A 22,373-nucleotide genomic window follows, 5' to 3' on the forward strand; every position below is an offset into this window, starting at 1 on the left:
TCGGCAGAAGGCACCTTAATGAGGTAAATAAGCAGATAAAAAGGTCAGCCAAAATGATCCCCGGCGCAGCATACAAATTTCCGTACGCTTGGTCTCTAATAGTTCAGATGTCCACACACTGGGAAGCGCATTTAAAGGAACAACTCCAGTCTAAATAAGCATCAGGCTATACAAGCTGTTTACATGGGTTTACAGATGTTACAGATGTGCATATGTCAGGTGATTTGTCCGACCTGAAAAAGGTTATAGACAATGGGCTTTGTGGTTTGATGATTTTCAAAACGCCCAGTTAACCAGCATGTCTTGTGCCTATCTTAAGTCTGCTTGCCACAAATGTTTCTCCATTTAGTCAATTAGGCAATGTGTTCTGAGGCATTAAATCCTTAAAATAAGGACGATGCTTAAAGGAATCTCCATGGAGCTAGTCGTGCTAAGCTAATAACGGTTGTCTGCATATTTGTACGGCACAATTGGTGATTGACTTGTAAAGGCTTGATTCATCATACTGTATTTGCCATACATGTGGTGCATCAATGTTATTCAAACACTGTTCACATTCATTTCCATTAATGCAGAGTAATTCTGGTTTATGCAGTATTGATGGCAGTAAGAAAGAAAGTGTATTTTTCACACAGCAAATATCAGATGAACTTGGACATTACCTGTAGGGGAATATATGTTAATTTAAACTAAAATCCTCAGTAGTGACCACGTGTAGGAGACCTTTATGTCAGAAAGAGCTCGCTCCGAGCTCGAGGAAGCCAATTAATGGAGTTATGTGGTCTTTTCACAAAGTTGCTTGAGAGTTTGAAATTTCTCTAGGACTTAGCTGTCAAGGTTTTCTCTTTAACTTGCTTCTCTTGACATTTCCCCCCACTGAGAACACTTGAATGTGTGAATGTGAGAGAATAAAAAAGGCCAGCGATATTTTATATGAAATTTACACATGCTTATTAACCAGGCTTCAGAGCAATTATCACACAAGTTCAAATGCAAATATGCATATGCATATATCAAAGATGAAGAGCTCTAAACATAACATTGTATGTACTGTACATTACAGCTCACAGTATGAAAGGAAAGAACTAAAGCACTAAGACAACAAGCTCTCAGGCTTGTGCCAATGGGGAAGCTCTGGAAATCAATAGCTACAGATCATATAACACGAGAACCAAATACGGTATCACAGATCTCATGAAAAAGACGTCTGCGCCTTCCCCTCAGAGGGAAACAACCCAGCAAGAGATGAAGGAGATGGGATGTGGGGTTGGTGCAGGTGGTGGTGGTGGTGGTGGTGGTGGTGGTAAGGGTGGGGGCAGATGTCTTCAGCTACACAACCTTCAGCCCCTTGCACTCTCCCTACCACTACATTACATCAGTTGTGGGACTCTCATTGGTGATCAAAGACACAACGCGTGAAGAACAACCCTGGCCCGGGAGGTAGAATGTGTAGCAAACAACAGAGGATGATAATAACACATAGCAGGAAGCTACCGCAAGGTGAAGACACAAGAGGCAATACATTGACTTAGATATGTCAATCTAAGTGGGCTGTTTTGGCAAGCAGCCATATACTGTTGATTGCACGGGGTTATGTACAGCTACTTTCATCACACGCAATATTCGAGTGGAGTCGAGCAAGTTGTTGAATGGAGATGCACCCTGAGAGCACATAATACTGAATATAATTGATTTAATGAAAACAATAAACTCATAAGCTGACCTTTGAGTAATGTGACCGTATAATTGGATGGCAGTCTAGGATTTGTTCTCACGCGACCCTGCTTTTCCTCTATTGGCACAAGTATGGTTATAGCAGCTGCATGTTTTTTGCTGATGCTTACTGGTGTATCTGAACAACGTTTGTAACATAGAAGGTGATAAAAACTGCTAGGCCCACCATTCCCTTAGACACAATAAATCCTTAGTCTCATTGTTCAGAGAAGGCCGATCATTTCTGGATACTTATTACCTTGGCACCTACAAATATATTGACCGTCCAACATCCAACTCTGCTGAATGCAAATTTTTAATTAGTTTATCTGAAAGCTTGCCAACACAGACATGCCAGGTTGAATTCTGTAAATGATCCTTTCATGATAAATAATCAGCAATGAATTGAGCTGAACAGTGCATCATTTTGTTTGTTTCATTCACTCTATCTCTTAAAGGGGCTATACATTAGCTTGTAAAGTTGTCGGCTGATGATGTGATATACCTGCAGAATCCACAAGCAGATTGGTTGCCATAAATCGCAAGGTTTATAAACCCCAACCATCTTTCAAAGAAGCAAATAACAAGTTTAGTCAATTTACGTCAAGATATGGAGGATAAATGCAACATGTAATATGAAGACTTTGATGATTGAAAGATACTGCATGTTTCCATTAGCGTCTCTATCAACATCTGATGTTTGTGCTACATCAAGGCAAACAAACCTCTGTCGTTCTTCATAAAGCACTCAAGCTTTTGAGCAAGCTAATTATTAGCGTTGCTGTTTTCACTACTGAGTCACCTGCTCCTCTTGAGGTAGGTAAGTGGTACAATATGAGAGTGCCATTTTATCACGTTAGCATGCTAACCACAGTGTTAAAGATGACAAGATTGAAGATTGAAGATTGAAGAGTCCCAAAATGTGTTGTCTTTACATCTGAATAGACTAATTTACTTTAACAGAGACGGCAAAAAAGCACATACTAGTACACTGAAATAACACGTGGACAATATTTTGTAGTTTGTAACCGTGAGAGAAGTTTTTAAAGTTTCTGTCATCGAAAATAAGCAATGCTGATCAGTGCTGTGAGCTAAAAAAAAAAGGAGTTTAGCTACCGGTATGTTGTAAGCAGTGAGAGGCTGCTCAAGGTTGTGGTTAAGACTCAGGGAAATAGACTGTGGAGGTATAAGAAACACAAAATGAAAGGACTGCAGTAAATCAGAATGAGGGGGGGGTGGGGGGAAAGTCATAGCTATCTTCATCATGGGACTGTGGACACACTCCATCGTGCTGGAATAATAGACCATGAAATGAAAACATTTTGACTTTGACATGCAGGAATGGGGGAAAGAAAAAATAAGAGAAAAAAAAATATGTGTATGAATCTCAACATGAATATTTGAAAGAAGTAAAGAAATGTTTTGCTTTATTTATCTTTATTTACTGCTACCCCCCCCCCCCCCCCCACACACACACACACACACACACCACCACATTACAGGATGACAATACGGTCTGCAAATGGAGATTTCACATTACCAAAGGCCACCGTGCCTTGAGCACCCCGCGTGTCGTTTGTCATTCCAGCTGTGGGCCACAGACGCGGAGGTACAGAGTGAGAGTTCATATATTGCTTTTTCATTTTCGCTTAAACGCGGTGACACGCGGAGCACTCACCGACCCCCTTTTCTGCTTGTCAATCACCGGCACAACTGTGCACAAAAAAGCCTCCACCAGCTCCGCCTGTCACACTGTCAGTCATCTTCAAGTGCAAAAATAAATAACAGAAGACAGAAGAGGAGGGGGGAATAAAGCAAATAAAAAAAATAAAAATAAATAAACAAGCAAATAAATAAATAAATCGAGCGAGTGAGCGAATGAGCGAGCGAACGAGCGACACAGGTGATAGTTAGAGGGAGGGATAATATCCTGTCTTTCTCCATCCCTTTCTCATCCATCTTTCAATGTGTGTCTCTCACAGTAATCTCCCTGGGGTAAAAAACACATTTTAATTAGGTCTATCTCTGGTTAACAGTTCCTTTTCCCAGCCTCCGAGTTGTACGTGCCCGCCTGTCGGGTTTTTCATCCTTGTCAGAACTGCTCAGTTCCACATCAGACTCTGTCAAATCAAAGAGCCCATTTCACCTCAATCTGTCTCTGGGTTCTGCAGTGAGCGGCTTCAACCACAGACTTGTCCTCCTGACACCGACAACAAAGCCAATTCTGTGTTCTTCATGGGGGCTTCTGATCCAAAACTTATCCAAGCTGTTGGACCAAAGTGGAAACAACAACGGAAAGGGAGGGAAAAAAAACTTGAAGACGACAGAAAAAGACGACAACGAAGGAGAAGAAAAAAATCATTTATAATACATCATATGTGTTGGGGGGGGGGGGACAGGGGAGGGGCGGGGGGGGGGGTTGCTTGGGATGAGGGGGATGTGGGAAATGGGGAACTGAATGTGGAGGCTCTGATGGGAGATTTGCCAGAGCTCTTCGTTTATCATTCATTTCCCAAGCAGAACTGCTGCGACTACAGCCACGCTACCAGCTGACATCCCAGCGCCGAAAACGTTTCTCTAGTTCCTGCCGCATTCTGCACGACTGACAGTCACCTCCCCCATGGGGGCTCCGACTCTGACTAAGAAATCTGCAGGATGCCATGTTTAACTCGGTGTGAGGTAAAAAAAAAAAAAAAAAAAAAAGAAAAAAAGAAAGTACACTGAGGGACACTGTGTTCGAAATGAGACACTGACAAACTGACAGGAGGACTTGTCGAGTAGGTGTGGGGTGAAAGGTTTCTGTGATAATTACACAGTACATGGAACTGCCATAATGGTGGGAAAGCATGGAAATTAAGTGATTCGCACAGATGTGTGTAGGCAGGGGAACTTCATGAAGGGAGAGTGGAATTTCCTTGAAGGTGGCTGCCACATCAGTGGTTCGGGTTCAAAGTAAGAAATTTGAAGTTGCATTTTCAATATTCATCGCTGGGCCAAGCATATGGCCTCAGATGTGATTTTTTCCCCCTGGCAGATTTCCAATTCGTGCTTGGGTACAAGGGAGGAAACAAAAAAAAGCATTTCCTGGTTGCAGTGATACAGCAGTTAGTTCCAGTCAAGTAAGTCGAGCAGTTGGAGCATTCAGTGAATGCTGATGTGGAGTCGATTCACTTTATTTTTGTTACTTTATAAATATGACTGAAAGGGGACATTTGTCCGAATGATTCAGACTTTTTTTTTAAACCGTACATACTGGATTATGTTTAAATATAGGTTTGTATAGTATATAGGACATGTAGGAGTAAATCCACTACACTACACTAGGTTTCTTGCTCATAGAGAGAAAGAGAGAGAGAGAGAGAAAGGGATAGAGGGAAAGAGAGAGAGAGGGATGGAGGGAGAGAATGGATACATACAGTACTTTAACCTTGTGGGGATTCCTCACTCACATGGGACCTATGATTAACAGGCAGAGAAGGGAGCAACATCCAAGCTATCTCTGGAGAGAGCGCCAGGCCCACCAGAGTCAGCTCACTAGAGAGCACAAGAGCCAGGGCATCAGCCCCGTGCGTCTTACTAGTCATTAGATACCCAGCTGGCATACTAATCTGGCCAAATGGAGATACGGAAGCTGCCGATCATGTCGAGATCCTTTCGCGGTGCGTGGTGGATTGTACCATCGCCTCCACGCCGCAGGCAGAGACCAGTCAGAAAAGAGTACGACTGGGGTTTAACGAGTGTCCGGGTTACCGCGATCCGGTTCGACGCGAAAAAAAAACGTTTCACGGAGTGCGCCGCTCTCACGGAAGAACTTGTGCCACAGTGTCTCTGACAGATGACCGTAGAAAAGTGGCTGAGGTCAAGACGGTCCCACGAGTGGAGATTGTCCCCGTGACCAGACAAGCCTATCTAAGGGATGTACCACTGACGGGGGCAGCGGGAGGCCTCACACTGGTAAATCCCACCAGTAGCGGGGAGAGGCTGGATTATAACGGAGGGCACTGAGGCGCTAATCACAGCTGCAGCAGAGCAGGAGGCGGTGAACACCGGGTCAGTCTGACTGGGTAGCTACTGTACAGTATATACCGAGTTAGAAAGGGCTCCAGGCTCAGCAAGTTAAAGGAATAGCCAGAGGCTGGTAAAAACAATGTTATAATAGACAAGGGCCGAGGAGATGACCGTAGTGATGGATGGATCGGGTCCAATTGACAATAATATTGAGACAAAAGAATATGAGAAGCTGGTGAAATGCAATTGAGTAAAAGAAGAAAAAAAAGGGAAAGTGAAGGCAAAAAAAACCCCTCTCTCCCAGACCTTGGACAGAGGATCTCTGTGTGAAACTCAGATGATAAATATTCAGTTCAATTTTCCTCAGGGTTCTCAACTATGGCACGTATATAGCAGATATGAATGTGCAGCAAAGACACTTAAAGAACAACGTTTATTCGCTACGAAGTTTAAAGTGTCCATATGATTGCTGTTTTTCTTTAGGCTGTCAGACTTTGTTTTCACAATAACAAAAATGAACGATGTTAGCAGTAGTGTTAGCAATGATAATCATGATAATACAGTCAGGACGTTGCTTGTAAACACGAAATGAAGCCAACCACCAACCATGAAAATTAAAAAGCAAAACAATTTAATTTATGGGTTAAATTATTCTAACCAATACAGCCTGAAGTATGTATGTGTCACGTCAGGGCAAAATCACACTCAATGCGCTGTTACATTGTGTATTCAACACTGCTCTGATTCTGCTTGGCCCTCAGCCTACAGCCTCGTGCCTGCAATCAGACCGAAGTCGCGCCGACGTAGGCCTTGCTAGCACACCAGCATTCACTCATGTGTGCCCCTGTTTAAGTTTAGCCAACAGTGTCATATTTGATATTGATCAGTTCCAAGTTCCTGTCTGACTGGTTTACGCTTTTTTTCTGTCATTACAGTTCATTTGCACAGGCAGCCCCAAAAAAGTCAGCTAAATCTGCTAAAAAGGAGAAGAAAAAAAAACATGCGGTTTGCGAGGCCATGTGTGCATTAGGGCTTTGGCTGAAGTCAGGGAGAAACGCTTGGCATGGGCGAGGAGGAGAAATGTTTACTAGCACACCACTGTTGTCTAGGGGAGACGTCGGAGGGCAGATTTATTTGGAGTCCGAACGCTCCATTAGTTCAGGTTTTTTAATTAGCACACTTGTGTGAGAGGGTCATTAAGAATGATTTGGAGTTGTGATGGAGAGGTTGCTGATGGGACCGACACTGACACTGCTGACTCAACACCTGACACAACATACATTTATTTGCCCCTGCCAAAACAAACAATAAAAATGGAGAGTGGGAGAGACACAGAGAGAGAGAGGGAGAGAGAGAGAGAGAAAGAGAGAGAGAGCGAGAGAGAACAAACACAGCAAACAATTAGGAACATGTCAGTGCTAAACACAGCATCTCCACCACCCTGCAACAAAAGCTTACTTCTACACTGAAGAATTAAGGGGGTGGGGATTGAGGTAACAGATGAAGATAGAAGACCAAGAGGAAGTAGAGAGAGAATAGGCCAAAGAATACAGGGATGAATTAGATGGAGAGGAAGAAAAAGAGGAGGAATAAGAGATAAAGAAAATGAAGAATATGTACCAGTATTAGTAGGGGTAAGAGACGAAGAAGAAGAAGATGAAGAAGAAGAAGAAGAAGAAGAAGAAGAAGAAGTAAAAGAACAACAACAACCACCACAACAACAACATTGAGATAACAGAAAGCAGAGTCTCCTACCGTTTTCCGGGTGCTCCATCTCCCCGATGCTGCCGTCGGGGGTGGTCCTCTCGTAGTGGTCCTCGGGCAGGGCCAGGGGTCCGATGCGGGGCCCAGACGAGCTCTTGCTGCTGGGCGTCTCCGACTCCTCCAGGCCGCTGTCATAGTAACTCTGTTGGGAGGAGTCCTGCAGATCCTGCACGGGATTGGTCGTGGAGAAAGTCACTCGGCGATGGGGAAGCTGGAAAAGGATATGGAGAGAATAAGGCTTGGCACTCAATCTCATAATCTAATTATAACCACGGACCCAAAGAAGTGGGCTAATTGACCATCAAATTTGTAATATCACCCTTCAGGAAACACAGTGGTTGCTAATATTTCACTAAGGGACTAATAACAAGGCAGATATCAACTAATTTGCTCACTCTTACATAAAATGTAAAACAGTAGGAAGGTTCCCCCCTGCTAATTTGAGTTGGATTGTGATTGCATCAGTATTCTACAAAGTACACAGCATCAGATGGATTCTGCTGTCTGTATGGTGCACACGCAGGCATCCACAACCACCCACACTTACACACACACACACACACACACAGACACACACAGACACACACACACAGTCATCCACATCTACACTCACACAGACACACAGTCAAGCCTTCCCACCCATGAACAGAGGCACGCACACTCGCACACTCGCACAGACGCACACACACACACACATACACGGCTCATAAACCTGTGGAAATCACTGATACTGCAAAAAAGAAGGTTCCATTTGCCTTGTCCGACTTTGCTCCTGTGCCGCAGAAGGCCAGAGCGGATCGATAACTCACCCCCATTCCTCCGCGCTGCACCCCGGCCCCCCCGACACCCTCTTCACTTCCACCTCACTCCTACTCCCATTAACACCGCCATTTCCCCGCACATATAAAAGACTCATTAACACATCCATTTAAGACACATAGTGCCACCATTAACACTGCGCTGTTAGTCAGGCCAAATGTGCTCTTGTCAATGATGCTGTTCTTTTTTCTTTCTCCCCCCTCTCCCCTCCTCTGCATGTTTATCCATTTCCTTATTTGGGCATTAATATGCGGAGAGCTTCTTTTTAAATGGCTACATCGCTGCTCTATTTCAAGCTTGTTTCTTTTGCGGACAAGGCCCTCATTATTAAATCATTTTGAACATTCAGAAATATTGCTGCCTGATAGTTTGATCTTTTTGCCAAATGAGTCTGGTGTGCATCAGAGATCAAAGTGCTGGAGTTGCCAGCGAAACATACAATGGCCTGCCCACTACAGGGTAATTACTTTAATGCACCTTTCTCCAGTTAAATAAATATTCTCTGGCAGTCCAGCAGGCTTTGTTGTCAATCAAAGCACTCCCTTTCTCTCCGACAGTGCGTGTGTTAGTTCTCAAAGAGTATTGCCTCTCTTTTCTCTCTCCTTGCATTTCAGTGTGTGTGTCTCTGTGTGTGTGTGTGTGTGTGTGTGTGTGTGTGTGTGTGTGTGTGTGTGTGTGTGTGTGTGTGTGTGTGTGTGTGTGTGTGTGTGTGTGCGCGCGTGTGTCTGTGTGTGTGTGCGTGCGTGCGTGTGTACATGTATGTGAAAAAGACACACATTGTCTTGGGGCGAAACCTTCTATTCATTTTTAATTTTCTTTCTTTGATGTGTAAAGATGAATACAAACAGCGCGCACCACACTTGTAACATCCAAATGCAGACGTTCAAATGTCACTGCTTTATCTTTCGTAAAACGTGCTTGGTGGAAAATGCAAATGACGTTGCTTCATGTACTGTGAAAAAATGATATTTTTCTCATCTTCCACGGGATGCAAATGACATTTTTCCAAAGTGCTCTCAATAAGATTTTCCACACATTCTACGATACAACCATCTCACCTTATTTTGAATTACACTGATAAGACCTTTCTTTTCCTAGTGCATGCTCTACAGACGTGAACAGTCATAACATTTCAAGTGATCTTTCAATTAAAAGAACCGCTATCTCCAACATCTCCAACAGTAGGGCCAACAGGTAAGTGAGGGGGAAGTAATGGTATTCTCCAGGAGAGCTCAAAGCATGTGATTAAAGGTCTCTCAGGCAGACACATAACTATTTAAATGTAAGGGGGGGCATTTAGTTGTTTAAATATGGATTCTTGCTAAAACGGTTCCTCTAGGCATCGCTCCAGAGAGTCAGCGTTTTCCCTGAGTGCTCAAGCTGAAGCGCTGCAGATGGGAATCACATTCCTCTCTCTCCCTCTCCTCTCTCTTCACCCTTTCTCTCTCTTCCTCCCTCTCCCTCCACCCTTTCTCTCTCTTCCTCACTCTCCTCTCTTCACCCTATCTCTCTCTTCCTCCCTCTCCTCTCTCTTCCTCCCTCTCCCTCTCCTCACTTCACCCTCTCTCTCTTCCTCCCTCTCCTCTCTTCACCCTTTCTCTCTCTTCCTCCCTTTCCCTCTCCTCCCTTCTCTTCCTCCCTCTCCTCTCTTCACCCTTTCTCTCTCTCCCTCCCTCTCCTTCTCCTCTCTCTCTTCACCCTTTCCCTCTCTTCCTCCCTCAGCCCTCTCTCAACCCCCCCTCTCTCTCTCTTGCTCTCTCTCTCTCTCTCCCTCTCCCTCCCTCTGCTCTGCACTGCTAAGTGAAGGTCTCCTCAGACTAAAGAGTACTCTCTGGACCCCAGTGTCCCAACTGAACCGTAGGGTAAAAAAAAAAAAAAAAAAAAAAAAAAAGGGAGCGAGTCTGGGGTTTCCGACGTGATCTGATCAAAATCCATGCCGTAAAAATCCATGCAAAAAAAAAAGAGGAGGCTATAGGAGTGGGGAGTGGGAGGGAGGGTAACGGGAGAAGCAGGTCGGCGAGGGCTGTAACAAAATCAGGGAAGCTCAGAATAGCGCTGTGAGGAAAAGTCACGGACATTATTCCCCATTATGAGGCGTGCCAGCGAGGGGAATTTAGATTTGTGGTCGGGATGCGGGGGGTGCTGTGTGTGGGGAGCTAAAGATTAGGGAAGAGGGCCCGGACTGCTCACTGCACTCCATGTACGGATCAAAACAATGCATTCCCGGCACCTGCTTCCTGCTGTTTGCTTTTCTGGCATCAAAAAGAGACTGTGTCATCAGTCTACCCACTGGTGCAACAAGGAAAGGCACAACATTTGCATTAAGCTGATTACTTAAATCTAGCCATTAAGAAGACGCATTTGTCCACAACAAAAGCAGAACATAATTTAGCTATAATTTGAACCTATTCATCACTGCGAGCTACAGGAACTGTGTCTTGGTGCCACCACCTCGTGCATTTCAGCACCAGGAGGCACTCGGGGGAGAATTTAAGAGAGAGAGAGACCATCTGACAGAGATGATGGTGTAAGACTTGGAGAATACATGACAACTAGAGTGACAGTCGCGAGAGGAGGATTGGGGTGATGGGTGAGCTGAACGAACATCATGCAGCTCGGGGAGGGATGTGGTGGTGGTGGTGGTGGTGGTGGAGGGGTGGAGGGGCTGGGGAGTTAAGATGAGAGCATGGCAGGAGAGAGAGAGCGCCTTGAAACCGGATCCTCGGAGACAGGATGAAGAGGAATGCCCCAGGGCCGTGGAAAGGCCAGAGGAGCTGGCTGGAGAACAGGGAAGAAACACAAAACAAACAGAAACACAACTGACAGATGGGGAAAGGTCCAGAAGATGTACAGCTCTGAAATGCCTATGACACTGAATTAAATATATATTTTACATAAATACAAATATAAAATCCGAATACGAAAACTTTACTGTCCACAGATGTGAAAATTTTTCTTCGGTTTCATCAATACAAGGATGGATTCTGAAATTCCAAAACATGGATTCTGAATCCAATGTATACTATGAAGGATGGTTCTTTACAATGAAATCAAACTGTGTGGCTGATAACTGAACATAAAAAGTATGATATGTGTGAAATAAGAGTTTTTAATTCTCTGCAACAGCTAATGCTGCTGAAACAGCTTGACTAACACTTCAGCCCAAGTGGCGATACAGTATTTTAACACATCATCATATCGCCCGTGTGGTTATGGCCAAGTTTTATATGTGTCATATTTATGTCAACAATTTGGCACGGTTATCGCTACCAGAATGGGCACACGCTCTTAAAAGAGCTACACACTGAATCACACTGAACGTATATAAAGACCGTAAATGGTATATTGTGCCTTCCATACATTTACGTGTCTTGAGGTCATATAACCTATTCTTTGTATGGGTGATGCAGAAGAACAGAAGAAAAAGCATGGGTGGATGGATGGACCGAGAGAGTGAAAGAGAGGGAGCGAGAGAGCGAAGGATAACAAACGAGTGGTGGAGGATGACAGGGTGGAAGTGGGCCTGCCTGCTGTTGGGGTGGACAGTGATTTAGCCGCGAAGCCTGGTGGGTTTTCGCACCACCGCTGCCCGCCGTGAGTGTAGGCTGAGGGGTGTCCATCCATCACGCCGCTAGGTGTGGTCTGAGGTGAGAAGTGTTCCGCAAATGGACGGAGGGAGACATGTGCTGCTGGGGGGGGGGAGTGGACAGAGAGGGTGTGTGTGTATGTGTTTGTGTGTGTGTGTGGGTGGGTGTGTATGTATGCATGTATGTGTGAGAGGGGTGGTGGTGGTGACCGACTGGGGGGGTGGGGGTTCTGCACTGCAGGCCGTGGTGCCATCGAGCACGCGTGCAAGCAAATGGACGAGTGTGCGAGCAAATGAGGGGGCCCAAGCGCCGAGGAAGGCTTTCCCCCCGACGAGTGATTCATTCGCGCCATCACTCCTGCATCCTGTCATACGGAATGGTGCGAACAGCCAGCTCCGTCATCTGAAGTGGCAGCTAGATACCCCCCTTCTGAACCGGGCCCCGTTCTAATGCAGGGTTTCACTGTGACAATATTGCACTCTTTTTTTCCCCGGGCCCCTGAATCATCTCTAAGAGCTATGCTTTTATTTCCCTGGCTAAAAATGGCCACGGCGAAATGGCTAGCGTTTGCGAAGGTGTTGGTGAAGAGAGAACCGGGGTAATAAATAAATAAATAAATACTTAAAAGATTTCCTTTTCTTCTCCTTCCACTTCTTGGCGCACCCGCGTGCCCCCTTTTTTTTGCTCTCTCTCTCTCTCTCTCTCTCTCTCTCTCTCACTCTCTCGAGGGGTGCATGCCATCCAACTACATTTCATCTTTTTTGCTGGTTACCTCAACGTATCTCTCTCTGACTGTTTTTCGCGGCATGACTTCCTCCTGCCACCCCAACCCAGCTAACCTACTGCTTCTTCCCGAATCCCCCTCCCTGCTTGCCACGGGTCCCCTCCCCCTCGTCTTGTCCTCGCTTCTCTGGTTGTAGCTGTGTCTCTTTGATAAGCTCCGAGTCTTTGAAGACTCCAGTGCCACATTGCTTGCCTCCGAGCTACTGCACCTATGAAAAAAAAGAAAAAAAAAAGAAAAACAACTCCAAAAGGAGGAGAAAGAGTGCACGGGTGAGAGAAGGAGGGAGAATGAGAGAAAGCAAGAGAGCGAGAAAGCATGAGAGAGGGAGAGAGAGAGATGGAGAGAGAGAGAAGAGGTGAGAGTCGCACGGAAAATAAAAACAGATCCGTGTGCAATTCTTTCTCTCCTCCGCTTCACTTTCTATGATTTTATGCGTGCTGCGTCTCTTCAGAGGTGCACTTCTTCATTGTCATATTTGTTCCCGCAGCTCATTTTTCCTGTTCTTTCGCGTGCCTTCAGACGCGTCGGCTCATTGATCCCCTCACACGCCCGGAGAGCTGGAGCCAAAGCCTGCTTACAAACGCCTTAACTAACTGTGAAAACCAAAGTTTACACAGAAATTTTAACGAACTGTGAACACCAGGTTTTCTCCTCTCTCTCGTTCTTTCTCTCTCTCTCTCTCTCCCTCTCCCTCTCTCTCTCTCTCTCTCTGTTTCTCACCCATTTTGTCAATTTGGAACTCAAGTGAAGTCTGAATGCTTACATTTTAGATTTTCTCCTCAACATGAGCTGTGGTACAATTTCACCCAATGCAATTTGCGGCCAAGCTCCACTAGATTGCGACAGTACGAGTGTGAATATAAATGATTTAATGAACTGTGAACGGTTGTTAGTACACGCTTGGTGAGCTGCGAATGTCAAGGTTTACAAAAGAACAATGTCTGAGTCGAGACCAGGGTCAATATCATTTCAGCACAGTCAATACGGAAAATGAATTTAAATTCAACTCAAACAAGACTGAAAAAGTGCCTTTTGTATAAACACTTTGACATTTATTAACTTAGTCCGATAGTTTGAAACGAAGGAAAACAAAACAAAAAAATCCAATGAATATCGAGTGGCTCTGCCCTGGACATGAACCTGTGACCTTCGGCAGTGTGGTCAGCCTTGCAACACCTCAGTCTCCTATCCATCAACCGAGACAAGGAGCGAAGAAGAAAACAGTTCTAATCGCACAATAATGGACAGCTGTTGTTACACCTCTCTCTCACACGTCCTCCTCCTCTCCTCCTCTCCCTTCCCCCTCGCTGTCCCTGTTCTCACTCTCTCCCTTCTTGTCCTTACCTCTGTCTTGCTCTCTATCAAAGTCTCCTTCTCGTTCACCTGCTACCTTGTCTCCCTTTCGCTATCTCTTTCTCTCTACCTCAGACAGCTACCAAATCCCTCCATCCCACCGCACCCCCCCCCTACCCCTCCAACCCCCCCCCCCCCCCCCCTTCCTCAGCCCCCCTCCCACCCGCTTTCTTGGCACAGTAGCTTGCCATTGGGATTTAGAGGAAATTGAATTGAATTATGAAGGAATTTCTCAGCGCCACGATTGGCATCATTTCCCGCCTCACAATAGAACATCATTCTCATATCGCTCGGTGTGAGGGGAAGAAAATAGGCCATGTGCCATTCTTTCTCTCATCCTGTTAAATTGAATTTTTCATATCACAGCACCGGGGAGACATCTGCCATTTCTTTAAAGACGGCGAGAGAGAGAGAGAGAGAGAGAGAGAGAGAGAGAGAGAGAGAGAGAGAAAGAGAGAGGGAGAGGGAGAGAGAGAAAGAGAGAGAGGGGGGAAAACCTATTTCATAACATCTGAGAGAAGCATACCTGTGACTCCATGTGAAAAAAAATCAGATTTCCTGCAGATGCATATGTCTACAGTATACACTTCCGTGCTCAACAGTGACAAGTAAACCTTACTTGGATTCCTCAGAAAAAAACCTACAAATATATATAAATATAAATATATATATATACATTGATGGAGGCATGCAAGGCCTGTGCAAAAGTCTTCCCAGTTCTTTTTTATCAGGGGTGTTGTCATTTTATCCACATAGATTACACTGCCTTTTCCCCAGCTTCCCTTTCTTATCCCTCCCAGCAGCCCTTCTTTCCCTGTCTCCCTCCCTCCCTCCCTCCCTCCATTCCTCTCTCACTCTCAATCTGTCTCTCTTCATCCCCACTTCACCACCACCACCACCTCCTCTTCTCTCTCCCTCTCTACCCTTTCATTCCCCTGCCACTCATACATTGTCTATCTCTTTCTGTCACTCTCTTACCCCCATTTTGTTCCGTTCTCCTACTGATCAAGCGCCATTATCTGAGCTTTGAGATACATATCTTATCCTGTGATGTGTATCTCCCATGTCTGCAATGTTAATATGTCTTTAATGTATCTATGCATCTAACTTTAAGGCATAATGCTCGGTATAATCGCCAAGCATGTTCTTTCTCTCTCTCTTTTTTTCCCCCCTTCTTCTGCCTTTCAAGGAATGGAGACCAGCACTGTAGGGAGAACTTAAATATTAAGCCTCAAAATACATTGAAAGGGGGATGAGGGAATCAATAGCGAGAGGGGTTGGGAGTGCGGTGGGGTGGGGTAAAAAGATGAGAAGGAGAGGATGAGCACGGTATAGAAGGCGGGGAGAAGTGCGGGGAGAAGAAAATTAATCCTCGCCATCCCCTCCCTGGTGGCTACCTTATTCCCCTCTCCAACTTCCTCCTCTCCCTCTCGCCTTTTTCTCTTGCCTGCGTCTTGAGTTAATATCTCCATTCCTAAAGTGTCTGGCTGGAAGGCGTGTGCCGGGCTCCGACTCCAGCAGCTGTAAGGCTGCAGGGCATAATGGGATTGTAGTGGGAGATGACAAAGCTTTCAAGCATGCTTAAGACTTGCCAGGGCTTCCTCAAGAACTGTTGCCCCCTCCTACTTTCCTGCCGTTTTTCTTTCTCTTTTTTGCATTTTTCTCTCTCTCTCTCTCTCTCTCTCTCTCTCTCTTCCCCCCCCCCCCCCCCCTCTGATGCTATTAATAGCTGTTGATGGTCTAGCTGTAGGGGTGGGTAGATTTCATGGCCCACCACTCCGCACGCTCTGACTCGGGGCATATCGTTCATTAGACACAAAATCAATTTTAGCACCCCCTCCCCTCTCCCTATCCCCCCCCCCCCCCCCATACGAAACCAAATTCACTCCCTTCGTCTACGTAATGGTGGATAAATCAAACGATTCCTTGAGTTGCCTGCTTTACCATGTAAAACGAGGGAGCAGATATTAAAAAATAATGTTTAATTAGAGGCGGTCGAGCCCTTTCATCTGGCGCTGGGAGTATTCTGCCACTGCCACGGAACTAGGACATGTTTTCTCTATTGATCTATCAGTGTGGCACAGAAAGAAAAAAAAACGTCCAGATCTGGCACAAGCCTCACAGAACCCAATGAAGCAGAAAAATGATGATAAAAAAAAACAGAAAAAAGAAAGAAAGAAAGAGAGAAAGAAGGGGGGGTGCAGGGGAGTGTTGGGGAAACATGAGAAAAAAAAAAAAAAACCTCCAAGATCAAGAAAACATTTTATCTGTGGCAACTCCGCCCCGAGTGTCCTAACCAACCCCTCAACCCCAAAGACAGAGTAAGCCCTCCCTCCCTTCTAAGTACCCCGCCTCACAACACCTCGCCGGTACCTCGCCAGAACCCCCCCAATACACCCCCCCCCCCCCCCTCCAGCCCCCATCTCCCAGACCTCCGCCCCATCACAGACCGGGGCTGTCTTGGATTTCAGTTTGAACATATCAAAGGGGATGTAAGCTGCAAAAGGCACCAAACAAATCGCCTGCCCCTTCATGTGCATTCTGGTCTGGTGTGCACACAGCAGTATGAGGCACCGTGCGAGTCTGTATTTCTCTCTCTCTCTCTCTCTCTCTCTCTCTCTGTGTGTGTGTGTGTGTGTGTGTGTGTGTGTCCGTCTGTGTGAAGTTGTCTGAGAGGAAACTGACGATGCTAGCGAATCCTCCGCCTCGCTCTCTTGCCGTGTAATGAATTAAGAGCTGATTAGTGATCGATGGCGGGCAGCCTTGATGACTAGGGCCGTGGCTGGTTCACGAGGGCCTCTGAGAGGAAGTTGTTGTGGGCTGCCTGGAAAGGAGTAAAGATGGCGTTGGAAAGCACTTCTGTAAGCCAGAAACTACCCGTCTCCTGAAGCCTTGTAATCAGTGTGCATTGATCCGACATTTCCAATTAAGTGGGAAGCCATGTTGGGGTTGGGGAGAACGTGCTCGGGCACTTGTTTGTACATCTGTGTGTCTGTTTGTGTGCGACTGTGTGCATATGGCTGTACACACAGCCAGTTTGTCTGTCTGTACGTGTGTGTCTGCGCCAGCGTATGTGTGTGTGTGTGTGTATGTGTGTGTGTGTGTGTGTGTGTGTGTGTGTGTGTATCTGTGTTTATGTGACTGAGATCAGTGATCTGCGATAAATGTTTAAAAGTCAAGAACGAAAATGCTCTTTCCAAGTCTCTCCATCTCTCCCTCCTTCCCTCCCTCCCTCCCTCCCTGCCTCCCTCGCTCACTCACTCTGTCTCCCTTTGACTCTTATCATCTCCTGCGGTAAAGAAACTTGCCTTTTTCTCTTGCGCTCACTGCTTTGTATTTTGGTGTCTCAAAAAAGAAACATGCAAAAATATTATTCCATTTCTTCACTGCCAAAGTAATTACCCTTCGATGCAATGAAGACACGTGTGGCATTGCGAATTGCTAATCACGGAAACCTCTAGAAAACAGCTTTCTAAAATCAGATCATTAAACAATGGTAATTACCAGAGTAGGAATCTTAAATGACCATATTAATAAATTGATGATATCCTACTGAATAATGCAAATTAAACAAAGCGTAATGGCTTATCAGGTCTGTGAAAAACAACAAGATGAAGCTCAACGTGCATCTAAGTCGGGCGCCTTGAAGTAATTGGAGAATTCTTTTTTTAAAGCACACCCAGCCAATACCCCACTTCCTGAGGCTCTAGTGAGATTTTTGCGGCTGAGAAGAGTCCCTCTCCCTCCTTCCCTCCTTCCTTTCTCTCTCTCTCTCTCTCTCTCTCTCTCTCTCTCTCTCTCTCTCTCTCTCTCTCTCTCTCTCCCACCCTCCCTCTCTATCTCTGGGCCTCTCTTTGCTCTCTTGGCTTGGTTGGTTTGGGGATATCGACTTGGCTCCGTGGGTGTTTATAGGTCACTGGGCTAATAAAGAGCCAGAGGTGATGCGCTCGGGCTGAGAGTGACCCCGTTTACCCAGCAGTGGGATACAGGGCGTCCCGCTGAGGGATGGTGGACTGGAGGGGGGGCGAGGGGACGGGAGCAGTTGGCTCTGCCCATGCGGGGTCTTTTGGTGGTGGGGAGGGGGGGTGGATGAGGGGGGGGTGGTGGTGGTCTGCTGACCTCCCCCCAGTAATGGACAGGCAGTGGCGGGCGATTGGGCAGCGCATCCATCACCTCGCGCCGGCCCGACGCAAGAGGGACTTCATTACCCGGACTGATGATGTCAAGCGCCTAGCCGAGCGACGGGCCGCGAGCAGCGCAGACAGACCCCCTGAGCCACGAATCCGCACGGCCGGACAAAAGAAGAGCACACGTGGCAACAATGAGACCGGACGGGACAGACGAGGACTCTCCGGCGAGAAGACGACGAGCTGAAGAATGTCCCCCTCTCTCTGGCCGACTGCCCAAGAATTTGGGGTCAGACTGGAGGCCCTGTTATCGCGGATGACAAATGAGGACATTACGGCGCAGGCTAAACCACGCCCCCACTTAGCGTGATGGGGGGGGGGGGGGGGGGGGGGGGGGGTTATGATGACTGAGAAACTACAGTGATGCTGTTGTTGTTTTGGTGAGCCAGGCTTTACAGGATTGCGTCCTTGAGTGCTAATGAACAACTAAGAAATACACTGTGTTTTAGATTACAAATTATTACAAGATCTATTTGGCATAGTAACATGTAATGGTATGTACTTACCCTTGTAAGAATATAGTGTAATTTATTACTTATTCATTTTCTACTTACACTATATACACTCTAATATAAAAATAACACTTAGCATTAGCAACAGGTAATTACATACAGTATATGATTACTTACATATTAACTTCAGAAGCACGTAGTACATTTCATGTCTTGAGTAAGTGGGTCCATTTTTTACACTTACAGAATACAAACTCGAAAAACCCTTTAATCTAACGCTCGTGCTTGGCTAAGGTCGATGCACTGCACTCCTGGTATTGTAGTCTGGTCAGTTTATGCTCCCAAAACTGCCAAGGCCTCAGAAAAAAAATAAAAATCTTTTGAAGTGCTGATATCATTCATGAGCCCATAATAGCCTATACTCTAACGACATTATACAACATCCTGTTGTATAGGAAAGTGGGAAAAGCACCACTCAGCCAAGTCCTTGAATTATTTATATGTGCTAGTGCATGCATTGAAACAACATTAGGTTATTTTCAAATTTGCCAGCAGAGGAGAAAAAAAATGCATATGACTAAACTATAATCGATTATGGCCCTCTGCTGCCTTTAAAGGGTGAGAACACAGCACACATCACAGCACTAGTGTGACCCTGGACGCTATCCACGATTTAATGAATATGAAACTTTTTTGAATTTGTTTTTTGGAAATGCACATAAAATGGCTAGGACATTTTGTTCCTCCTCTTCGTATTTCCCCCCCTATATATATTTATAGACGTTTTGCACATTCACCAAACCACCTATACACTACGCTGCACATGAATCCAGTGGCACGGATGCTGCTAGTGTTTGTATGGGCCCCACTTATTTCTCCATGAGCCAGTGCTAACGGTTTTGTCACAGCGGTGGGAATGAGACACTGATTGAAGATGGATAGAGTGCTCACCCAACCCTGCACACAGCCTCTCAATCACACAAATGCATGATTAATACATCAGACAGCTTGGCTCCCCTTGCATCTGATTATTATACACACATACCCGGGCACACACACACACACACACACACACACACACACACACACACACACACACACACACACACACACGCACGCACATATACACAGAGACACACAAACAAACGCACACAAACACACACAGACACAGACACATTCAACAGTCAATGCACTGTCTTTCTATTTTTCCGTTCACACACTGATGCAAGGAGACGCACACACACAACCACCCTACACTCACCCACCCATCAACCAACCCACACCCACACACACACACACACACACACACATCCAAACACAGTCCCCCCCTCCTCTTGGTTAATACATCAAAAAGCATTAGTTTCCTGATTTCGAGGAGCGCTGACAGACACGCTTCTGACAGACCGAGCCTCTTCCCTTCCTCACACCCCCCTCCTCCACCCACACACACACACACACACCCACCCACCCACCCACTCGCCGCCTCCTCCTCCTCCACCACCCATCTCCCCTTATTCCTCCAGCCTGCCCGGCTCCTTTATCTCCTGTGAAGTCTAGTTGGGTGGTTACAGAGCCTGCTGCCAGAACACATTCGCTTATATATTACCTCTTGCTTTTGTAAGCCTGTGTAATGTCATGTTTGAAAACAATGCTAACCATAACCTGTCAGCGGTTGACTGCAGCCGAGCAGGCGGTGGGGAGAGAGTGCGGCGGCTACGCTACGCCGAGAGACGCTGGCGGCGCCCCTCCCTGCCGCACACGTCAGGACGGATTGTTTGTCTGCCGCTGAATTTGGAGGTCTAAATTATCAGTTCAAGTTGACAGAGAGGAAGGGTGCAGCTTTCCTTATCCTATATAACCCACCAACACCCCACTACCACTACCACCGCCACCGCCACCACCACCAAACACGCACGCACACACACACACACACACACACACACACACACACACACACACACACACACACACACACACACACACACACACACACACACACACACACACACACACACACACACACACGCACGCACGCACGCACGCACGCACACACACACACACACAAAAAATCATCAGAATATATATCAAGCTATGGTTGATTTTCCAGGGAGAGTGTGAAATTCAGTTCCATTTACCATTTACTAAGAATTTATTCACTCCCCCCCCCTCCCCCCTCCTCCCTCCCATTTTAATCAATTGTATATAAAAAAAAGAGATGTGTGAATATGGAGCAGACACCAGGGCAGGATTTGACTGCAGCAGGAGGCTCATCAATACAATGGCCAGGTGGCCCATTGTTGTCACTCCTAAAATGTGGACATTAATTAGCTCATCAGGTGAATAAAATGCAGCGTAATTAAAACAGCCTTTCTGCTAGCCTCTGCAGCGCAGGTCTAAGTGGCCTCTGTCCCCATTCATACCACAAAAGTGTAATTATGCCACTGATGCGCATTAATAGATTTTATAAGGCCTTTGTGGCCACTACCACCGTCGCATAAATCGAATTAGGGAGGAAAAGAGAGGGAGAAACCATGACTGGGAGCACTCGCTTTGATGCCGCCAAAGCACACAGGAAACATATTCCAGCCACGGCTCGTGCCTTCCGCGAATCATCAGCGTCTATTAACTATTTTCCACATCAAATGCATGAATAAAAGAGCTATTCACCTTGGTCCTCCATCTGTCTGTGCCATTCCAATATGCATTAGAAAAGAATATTCAGAATCTATGACGTTCCAAATGCACCTTGACAACCCGAGACCCAATTATTATGCCAACTTGACATTAGCACTGACACGGTGGTATCTGCGGACTGAAGTGGCGTTATCTTCAATTACCTGATCATTTCCTGAGTGAGCAGGTAATCCGTGAAATAGACTGTTTGGTGGTAAGGATAGAGATGCAGTGGCCAACTCGTTATGTTTTTTTTTTTCCCCTCTTCCTCTTTTTATAGACGTTCAAGACATTTCATTAGCTTAAAGTACCACTTTTTCAACCCAAATGAAATGGTGCTAAGCGGATGTACTTCCTCAGTTTGAAAGGCATCCTGGGAGAATTACCGCTCATTGGCCCTCGCATTATCTGCTTGACGGGAAGGGCTAGGGAAAGGGTGGTTTCAGTCCGTTGGGTCCAATACCATTTGGGTGGTAGAGGGAAGGGTGATGAAACCCAGGGCTCGGGTGGGACGGATGGGTGCGTGCGAGTACAATGCAACCGCGCGGCAACAGACGAGCTAAACTAAACAGCGCTCAACGTCTTCGACCGCGGCGCTCCGTGCACCAGGCGACACCTTGGCGATGTGCAGATGTCTTCCCTGTGTGAACCCACCCACTAACAGCCTGTTCTAACTGTCGGCTAATGGAGCTTGCTTAGCATGTGCGAAGCACTCACTCTTAATAACAGGCACATTGGGCGTTTTCTTTTTTTTTTTTCCTTTTTCATTTTTCCTTTTTTTTTTTTTTTTGGTTGAGGAGTATCAGCGAACAACGACGACCAATTTAGTTGAACTACGGTTGCCTGGATTCTCCATAAATCTGGCCAGTCATTTGCTCCTGCCACTGTTTCTTTATGGGCACGGTAAAAAGAAGCCAGTGAATCTCTACGGGCCTGTTTGAGATTCACTCAGCTGACTCAAGGTGTTTTGTGTTTTCAGCACGCATGATTGTGCGCATATACGCGCATGTGTCTAAATGTGTACATTCTTCTG

The 22,373-nt window shown here is 46.1% G+C and overlaps 1 protein-coding gene across 1 annotated transcript in view; it reads right to left on the reverse strand.

Annotated features, from left to right (window-relative positions):
* The window catches only part of pcdh1a (protocadherin 1a), a 65,873-nt gene that overhangs the window by 12,337 nt on the left and 31,163 nt on the right, over positions 1-22,373 (reverse strand). Inside the window, exon 4 of the mRNA XM_062537407.1 lies at positions 7,477-7,696. Coding sequence (XP_062393391.1) covers positions 7,477-7,696 — 220 coding nt within the window. The remainder of the gene's footprint in view (positions 1-7,476; positions 7,697-22,373) is intronic.

Source organism: Sardina pilchardus, chromosome 5, assembly GCF_963854185.1.
Source record: "Sardina pilchardus chromosome 5, fSarPil1.1, whole genome shotgun sequence".
Classification (NCBI taxonomy): domain Eukaryota; kingdom Metazoa; phylum Chordata; class Actinopteri; order Clupeiformes; family Clupeidae; genus Sardina; species Sardina pilchardus.